The sequence below is a fragment of the Anolis sagrei genome, chromosome 2 (assembly GCF_037176765.1).
Source record: "Anolis sagrei isolate rAnoSag1 chromosome 2, rAnoSag1.mat, whole genome shotgun sequence".
Lineage (NCBI taxonomy): Eukaryota > Metazoa > Chordata > Lepidosauria > Squamata > Dactyloidae > Anolis > Anolis sagrei.
Genome location: NC_090022.1, coordinates 122,183,633 through 122,192,724, shown reverse-complemented (window position 1 = coordinate 122,192,724; position 9,092 = coordinate 122,183,633). Strand labels below are relative to the sequence as shown.

General features: G+C 47.8%; 1 protein-coding gene across 2 annotated transcripts in view; it reads left to right on the top strand.

The window, feature by feature from the left end:
- Positions 1-4,928: 4,928 nt before the first annotated feature.
- Positions 4,929-9,092, top strand: part of GAS7 (growth arrest specific 7) — a 184,890-nt gene continuing 180,726 nt past the window's right edge. For both annotated transcript variants that reach the window (XM_060764545.2, XM_060764548.2), the window contains exon 1: positions 4,929-5,242. In XM_060764545.2, coding sequence (XP_060620528.2) covers positions 5,033-5,242 — 210 coding nt within the window. In that variant the 5' untranslated portion in view covers positions 4,929-5,032. The remainder of the gene's footprint in view (positions 5,243-9,092) is intronic.

The window sequence follows — 9,092 nt, the reverse complement described above, 5'->3', positions numbered from 1 at the left end:
GAACCATTAATTTCATCTATGATTAATCTAACTTTGAATAACTAAATTGCTATTTTCCCGAGTGCCACTGTCTACATCAGGAATTTGCATTGTACATCCCTCAAAATGATTTTGTACTGCTAGGTTAGGCCATAGCAGGAATGTCTCAGACTGGCTCTGGAGGTGGCTACATGCATGCTATCAAATCTGCTGCAGTGGCAGGTTGGAGTTTAGATGGTCCAGCTGGGCCAAGGCTGCATCAGCCCCACTGGACCTTTCCTTCCTTCTTACCACCACTGCTCCCAGACAACCACAAAGTTCTGTATGAGCTCCTATCCATCACAGGCATCCTGTTTAGACATCAGTAGTATATGCACAGTCAGGAAGAAGGAGTTGATATCACCACCTTCTTCCTGCTTGTGCAGATGCCTCTGTTGATGTCAGGATAGGGTGCCCATCATGGTCAGGAGCTCACATGGATTTCTGAGGGCATCTAGGAGTAGCAATGATAGAGACACAGGCATGATACATCCATTTTTCCCATGTTGTTGAATGCAGGGAAAGATGATGGCAGCACTGTCCACACTGCACCAAAGACATGGGGTACTTTGGAGTTTCAAGCAAACTCCAGAGCATCAACCAAGTTTAACTGAATCAAGATAAAGCCAAATTAGCTCAGTGGACCTGTACTACTCACTGGAAGTGGAGGAAGGGCATGAAGATGAACAGGAGCAAACACAGGGTAAGTCCAGGTTTTAATAACCATGTAGATGAGTCATGTAGATCTGCTGGTAGCTGCAGATCTACATCTGGAAAACTACACAATTTCAATTCTTTAGTTACCTGGATTGCATTGCATTATGCATGTTGTTATTTATTTGTTCAGTCACTTCTGTCTCTTTGTGACCACATGGACCAGCCCATGCCAGAGCTCCCTGTTGGGCTGTGGCCACCCCCAGTTCTTTCAAGGTCAAGCCAGTCACTTCAAGGATACCATCCATCCATCTTGCCATTGGTCTGCCCCTCTTCCTTTTTCCTTCCGTTTTCCCCAGCATCATTGTCTTCTCCAAGTTTTCCTGTCTTCTCATTATGTGCCCAAAGTACTTCATCTTAGCCTCTAACATCCTTCCCTCCAGTGAGCAGTTTGACTTTATTTCCTGGAGGATCGAATGGTTGGATGTTCTCGCAGTCCAAGGCACTCTCAAAATTTTCCTCCAACACCACAGTTCAAAAGCATCTATCTTCCTTCGCTCAGCCTTCCTTATGGTCCAGCTCTCACATCCATAGGTGACTACGGGGAATACCATTGCTTTAACTAGTCTTTATTTGTTATTCATACTTAACAAATATACTACCATTCTTATAATACCAGCCAGTGGCAATTCAATGGCCATATGGTTTTGAGCTTTGCAAACCTGGTGTCTTCCTGAATCCATGATATGATATCATCAAAGTGATAGCTAGGTTCTTGTTCTGGTGCTGTTCCCTTTGTGTTTCTTTCTCCCATTCATATTATGGAAGAGCTGATACTAGTGCTGCTTGGAGGTACGATACAAGCAAGGATGCCAGTGGCATAATTTCATAGGATTGCCAACCTTATATGCAAATGTCATATTCCCAAGTCAATCATAAACAATGAGTGTGTCATTCTTCATCTGCCAATTCTTCAAGGGCTGCTCATGTTTACAATGTTAATATGGCAACCTTGGGCTTGAAGTAGAAGATGTATTCCTCCATGAAAAGGCTTATTAGGAAAGAGAAGGATAGGCCTTAAGAATGGAAGAAGTCCTTTGAGCTGCAATCCTATACACACATTAGGTGAGTCAAGTACAATTTCTCGATAGGCATGATTCTGCTCTTACTTTGAGTATCATAAGGAGTTCTCCAAAGGTGTTTTACATGGTTTACCCTCCAGAGTCCAGACCATGAAATACCAACTTACTTGTTTTGGTTTTATGGGAATACCAATTTATTGGTTTTGCTTTTATGGGAAGTTAAATAGATAAGAGAAAAAAACCCTTGATTTTCTGTAAACAAGAGGCTTCACTGCTGCTTTTAACACACAAGAGACTTGACAGATTCAAGTTTTTGCTTCAAATGACATTCATTTTCAGCATTATCTCTCTAGTGCAAACTTTCCTGCAGGGTTTGGCTGGGTTTGAAGTACTGAAACTTCACCTTCTCTTTTGAAATAAAGTTTGCCAAGGCGTTCCTTTCAGACCATGCCTTCAGGTATCCTTGAAAGACGCTAACAACAGTTTGGCCTCCACTTGAACTTTCTGCATTTGCAGACAGGAAAATGTGGTAGCTTTCCTTTTCCCACTTTATTTTTTTCTGCTGTTCTTGCACCCACTGCTTCTTGACTCTACTTTCTCTCTTGTAGAACACTTTTTCTTCAAAATGTTTTTTAAAAGCTAAACTGAAAAGATACATAGTTTTATTGACATCTTTCACAGAGGGATGAAAAGGAGAGGCACTCTAAGGTGGTCTGAGTGTACTTACTTTCTGTAGAAAGTAAATCCCTCAAACTGGAGCAAAGGCTTATTGAAATCACTCTACCTGAAGGATGCCATCCAGAAGAGGGAGCAGGCTTGTTTTCTGCTGTGCTGGAAACTAGGACTCAGAGCAATGGGTTCAAATTACAGGAAAGGAATTTCCACCTGGACATTAGGAAGAGCTTCCTGACCATACAAGCTGTTCAGCACTGGAACTCTTTGCCTCAGAGTTTGGTGGAAGCTCCTTCCTTGGAGGCTTTTAAACAGAGGTTGGATGGCCATCTGTCAGGGGTGCTTTGATTGTGCTTTTCCTGCATGGCCAGGGCTTCAACTAGATGGCCCATGCAGTATATTCCAATTCTATTATTCTATCGATCTATAATTCTAGCAGGGGACTCCTACGCCATCAGTTTAAAAAATGATATATATATATATTTTTAGTAAGGAAGAAGATAGAATAACTTTGCAAGACTACAAATTGAAGTCATTTCTGATTGGGGTGACCCTAAGGCCAACATATCATGGGGCTTTCTTAGTTAAGAGGTTTTTTTCAGAGGGAATTTGCCATTCTCTTCCTCTGAGGCTGAGAGCATGTGACTTGCCCAAAGATTCCACGAGCAAACAGAGATGCAATGAGCCAATCCGTGTCATAAATATCATGCATATCATGGCTAAAATTAGCATTGGTTGTTACTGTGTGCCCTCAGGTTGTTTCTGACTAATGGCAATCCTAAATCCAAGCTATTCTAAAGTTTCCATGATTTGTTCGCTGAGTGGGTTGCCTTCCTCTGAGGCTGAGGGTGTGACTTGCCAAGGCTACTCTGTGGGTTTCCACAGCTGAGCAGGAATTTGACACAGGTCTCTAAGGACACTTCCAGACAGGTCCTATATCCCAGGATCTGATCCCAGGTTTTCTGTTTATTCCAGATTATCTGGCAGTTGGACTCATATAATCCAGTTTAAAACAGAAAACTTAGGATCAGATCCTGGGATCCAAGGCCTGTCTGGAAGGGCCCTTAGACTCCTAATCCAATGCTCAAGCCAGAACATCCCAGTGGCTCTCAAAAGTGGCATACAGTTATTCCCTTCTCCACTTGATCCATGATTGCCTTTTTCCTTCCTGCCATGGGGTTGGACTGGATGGCCCCTGCGGTCTCTTCCAACTCTAGGATTCTTTTTGCCTGCCTTTCAAGACCAGTTGGGTTTATACACCAAGAATACAGAGTTGTTGTCGTTGCTGCGTCAAAACCCCTTCTCTTTTTTTAAATATTCTGAGAAAGAGAGAAACAAAAAAAATGTTTTTTTAAATTTTATTTTAAGAGAAGTATTGTAAAAATGGCTGCTACAACCATCTCCACATTTCCACACACACACCAAGGCAGGTTTTAATTGTGCAGTTTGGGGTAGGAACTAGGCTTTTTGCTTCTGGTTAGAGCAGGGAAAAATGTAAATACTTGAGCCAAGGGGTGTGTGTACACCTGGTGCACCACTGAGGGCTCTTCGAAGACAGGCCCTATATCCCAGGATCTGATCCTGGATTTTTGCCTTAAACTAGATTATATGAGGAGTCCCTGGTGGTGCAGTAGGTAAAACCACTGAGCTGCTGAAATTGCTGACCGAAAGGTTGGTGGTTCGAACCCGGGGAGCGGGGTGAACTCCCACTGTTAGGCCCAGCTTCTGCCAACCTAGCAGACTGAAAACATGCAGATGTGAGTAGATCAGTAGGTACCACTCAGGCGGGAAGGTAATGGCATCATACAGTCATGCTGGCCGCATGACCTTGGAGGCGTCTAGGGACGACACCGGCTCATCAACTTAGAAATGGAGATGAGCACCACTAAGACTCAATGTCAAAGGGGGAAACTTTACCTTTACTTTGTATATGAGTCTGCACTTTTTTTGGTGGTGTCAGGAGTGACTTGAGAAACTGCAAGTCGCTTCTGGTGTGAGAGAATTGGCCATCTGCAATTGGATGGCCCAGATGTTTTATCATCCTTGTGGGAGGCTTCTCCCATGTCCCCGCATGAGGAGCTGGAGCTGATGATGGAGGGAGCTCACCCACGCTCTCCCCGGATTCGAACCTGCGACCTGTCGATCTTCAGTCCTGCCCGCACAGGGGTTTAACCCACTGCACTGCCAAAGATAAACAGAACACCTGGGATGAGATTCTGGGATGTAGGGCCTGTCTAGGGCGCAACTGTCCGCAGGCACACGTGTTGGCGGAATCCCAGCACACCTCCAGAGAGAAGCCCAGGCGTGGGCGGTGCCCCACCCGCTCCCCCGGGTTGTCTCGGAGCGGGTGGGCGAGGGAGAGCAGCAGCAGCAGCAGCAACGACAGCGCATGGCTGCCTCCAGTTGGGGAGGGGGCGGGGCTATGACGGGGAGGCGGGGCGAGAGGCGCGGCGGCGCCCAATCAGGGCGAGGGAGGGAAGGCGAGTGGGCGGGGCGCCCAGGCAGCGGAGGCGACCGGGCACTCGGCACCTGTGGCGGCGGCCAGAGCGCACTCGGCGGGCGAGGGGCGAGTGCTGGGCAGCGTGCCTGTTTGGCTGAAGCGTGCGATGGCTCCTCCGGGGCTGGTGCCGGGGCTGGGGGCGCGCTGCCGGACCCTGTACCCCTTCTCCGGGGAGCGGCACCGGCAAGGGCTGCGCTTCGCGGCCGGGGAGCTGCTCACCGTCCTGCAGGCGGGGCCCGACGGCGGCTGGTGGGAAGGCGAGACCGCCGAGGGGCTCCGCGGGTGGTTCCCCGCCAGCTACGTCCAGTTGGTCGAGGTGAGCATGCGGAGGCGAGAACGGGGGGAGGCTGGGCGTGTGGGCTGCGCCGCTTGAGCCGGTGGAAGTTCCTGCCCTCGCCCTGGCCCGCTCCCTCTGGGGCGGCTGGGTTTTCGGCTGGGGGGCCTCCGATTGATTTCTCCCGCCTGTCTCCCAGGATCGGGAGCAGGAACAGGACAGCTTGGCCGTGGCCGGTAGCGACTACTCTACCGTGTGCCTGCAGTACATGTTTATGAGTTTAATGTTGCCTTGGGAAAGGGGCAGGGGGGTGTCAGGAGTGACTTGAGAAACTGCAAGTCGATTCTGGCGTAAGAGAATTGGCCGTCTGCAAGGACGTTACCCAGGGGACGCCAAAATGTTGTTGGTGTTTTACCATCCTTGTGGGCTTCCCTCGCCCTGGCCCATCCTGCTTCTCTGTCAGCTCCGCATGGGGAGCTGGAGCTGACAGTGGGAGCTCATCTACGCTCTCCCCGGATTCGAACCTCCGACCTATCGGTCTTCAATCCTGCCAGCACAAGGCTTTAACTCATTGCACCACCGGCCCCGCGATGGTGGCAAGGGATGCCACTGGAAAACTGCAGGTGGGGGCAAAGTGGGGATTGGAAGGCAGGAAGCAGTCAAGCCTTGAAGTTGCAAGGCTATTCAATGCTAATCAAGGTGATCAATTGCAATATCCACACTTGCCTCCAACAGACAAAAGAGTTCTTTCTCCCACCCCAGGTGCTCTGCTGGGATGTCTCTTGAGGCATTCCTTGGCTCAGTTTCTGTTGGGATTCCTAGTTTCTGTTGGTTTTGGTTTCCAGCTGTGCCCCCTCCCCTCCCTCCTTAGCCCTTCCTTCCCTCTGGCCTGGAGAAGCAGCCCTGCCAATGTGTTGTCGAAGGCTTTCGTGGCCGGAATCACTGGGTTGCTCTGAGTTTTCTGGGATGTCTGGCCATGTTCTAGGAGCATTCTCTTCTGACGTTTTGCCCACATCTATGGCAGGCATCCTCAGAGGTTGTTGGAAACTAGGCAAGTGGGGTTCATGTATCTTGCGGAATGTCCCAGGTGGGAGAAAGAATTCTTGTCTGCTTGAGGCAAGTGTGAACTCTGCAATTCATCACCTTGATTAGCATTGAATAGCCTTGCAGCTTCAAGACTTGGCTGCTTCCTGCCTGGGGGCACAATCCTCACCTTGACCCCACAAGCAACTTTCCAGTGGCATCCGTTGTCATCATCGCTGGGCCAGCAGTCACCCCATATATTTCCCAAAATGAACAAAATCTGGCAACTAGTATTTAAAAAAAAACTCTAAAATCAGGACAGTAAGTAAAGAATAACACAAAATACAAAACCAGGGGGATTTCAGACAAGAAACAGTCAGGGCCTGCTAATCACCTTCCAACAAAGGATTCCCCCCATGCAGGAAGCAGCCAAGCCTTTAAGCTGCAAGGCTATTCAGTGCTAATCAAGGTGACCAGCTGCAACCCTCACACTTGCCTCCAACAGACAAGAGTTCTTTCTCCCACCCTGGACATTCCATAGATATATAAACCCCACTTGCCTAGTTTCCAACAAACCTCACAACCTCTGAGGATGACTGCCATAGATGTGGGTGAAACGTCAGGAGTGAATGCTTCTGGAACATACAGCCTGGAAAACTCACAGTAATCCAGCCCTGCCAATGCCTGCCTGTGCCTCAGGGAGAGTGCTCTCCTCCACAGCCCATGCCCTGTTTGGCTCTCACTGAGGTGTGTAGGTGGGCTGCTTCTTTCCAACAGGCGTGGATGAAGTGTTCCTTCCAGGGAAGCAAGAAAACTGGGCTCAAGATCCAACTCATCACATGATAAGATGAGTAACTCTCTTCCCTCACAACACAGGAAACACGGAGGGAAGCGTGCCTTCTTTTGAGTCAGACCATAGTGGAGTCAGGATGGGCTCCAGCACTAGGTACTCCAGGCAGGGGTTCTGGCAGGGAGAGCTCCCACTGGAAGCCAGCACTCCCACCTGATCACCTTCTCACTGGCCTGTGTTGCTGTTGTGTGTCATCAAGCTGGTTCCAGCTGTCCCTGAGTTTTCTTGGTAGGATTTGTTCAGAGAGGGTTTGCCTTTCCTTTCCTCTGAAGGTGACAGAGTGTGACTTGCCCAAGGTCACCTTTTGGGCTTCCAGGGCTGAGTGTAGAGATGAATCCTGAGCTCAGTAGACACCCATCCCATCTGTTTTGAAATAAGGCACTGTACCATTTTGTAGTGGTAATGCCCAACATACCAATTTGTCAATCCCATTTGCTTACTGGTTTAGGGCCATTCATAGACCCCTGAATGGGGGCAAGGAGAATTTGAGCTTAGAAATTAGTTTAGGGCCTCCTAGTTGTGCAAAAGGTTAACCCGCTGAGCTGCTGAACCTGCTGACTGAAAGGTTGGTGATTCAAATCCGGGGAGCGAGGTGACCTCCTGCTGCCAGCCCCAGCTTTTGGCAACCTAACAGTTAGAAAACATGCAAATGTAAGTAGATAATTAGGTACCACTTTGGCAGAAAGGTGACAGCACTCCGTGCAATCATGCCGGCCACGTGACCTTGGAGGTCTAGGGACACTGCTGCTCTTCGGCTTAGAAATGGAGATGAGCACCACCCCCCAGAGTTGGACACGACTTGACTTAATGTCAAGGGGAAACCTTTACCTTTAAAATTAGCTTAGACAGGGTTGAGATTCCAAATGATTGTGCAAAATTGGTCCACCTATGGAGCCGAGTCTTTCCAGGGATTATCAGATGTGAACTTTAATGATTAATTCCTAAGCAATAATAAAGGCAGCCCGCAATTGATCCTTATCACAGGGTTTTCTTGGTAAAATTTAGCATTTGCCTTTCCTCTGAGAGTGACTTTTCCAAGGGGACACAATGGGTTTCTATAGCCAAACGGGGATTTAAGTAATTGTTGTGGACCTGAGTAATATACTGTTGGAGGCTTTGACTGTCGTACACTATTGTAAAATAAGGACTCCAGCAGCTGTGTCTTTTGCTATCTACATGGAATCCGGCAACCAACCCGCGACATACACAGAGGGTCCTTTGTACTTGCACATCAGAGTCCTCTGACTATCAATTACTGGGAAACAAGAGGTGTGAGGTGCAGTTTCTGTCATGCTTCCCAAAGGTAACTGGTTGGCAGCTGTGTGAACACAGTGCTAGGCTAGGTGGGCTTTTAGTCTCATCTGATTCTTCTCACCAGCATGGTGTGTGGTACGTCTTACGTTCTGTGACTTCGGTGTGATCAAAAACATAAAATCCAAAGAGATTTTCCTACATTCATCATAAAGTCTCTATGTCTAGTCTTCTGTTTAGAAGATAACAATGTTTACATATGGCTAATCTCTGATAGTCCACCCCACTGAGCTAAGGGGAAGTTGAGGGAAAAAGAGAGGGGGTCTTTGCGAAGCCAAGCTGAGCACATGCAACATACATTCCAATTAAATGCATGAGCTTTCATTTTGGCAGGATTTATTTCTTAAATATTCGGCTCTGCTCAGTTCATGCACTTCAGTTCTAGGATGTGCTCTGCTGCATAAGGAGAGCCGAATGGTGCTAATGCAAGATGGTCCCATAGCAACTCCGAGGCAGCCTCATAATTTATATGTTTATTATTTGATGTTGTCATTGATTGCTTATGAAAAAAGTTAGAAAAACATCCATCTTGGTATAAGACAGTGTGGCATCTTTTCCTAGGCCTAATTTAAGAATACCTCTGCTCTACTCCAGCTTTTGTTTCTCAGAGTAGCCAACCCATTACTTGTAATATGTGTGTGTGTGCACAGAGGTGGTTTTGCTAGTTCCATCCTCTAAAATTCTAGGTGTTCTTTGGCAGTCTTCTCC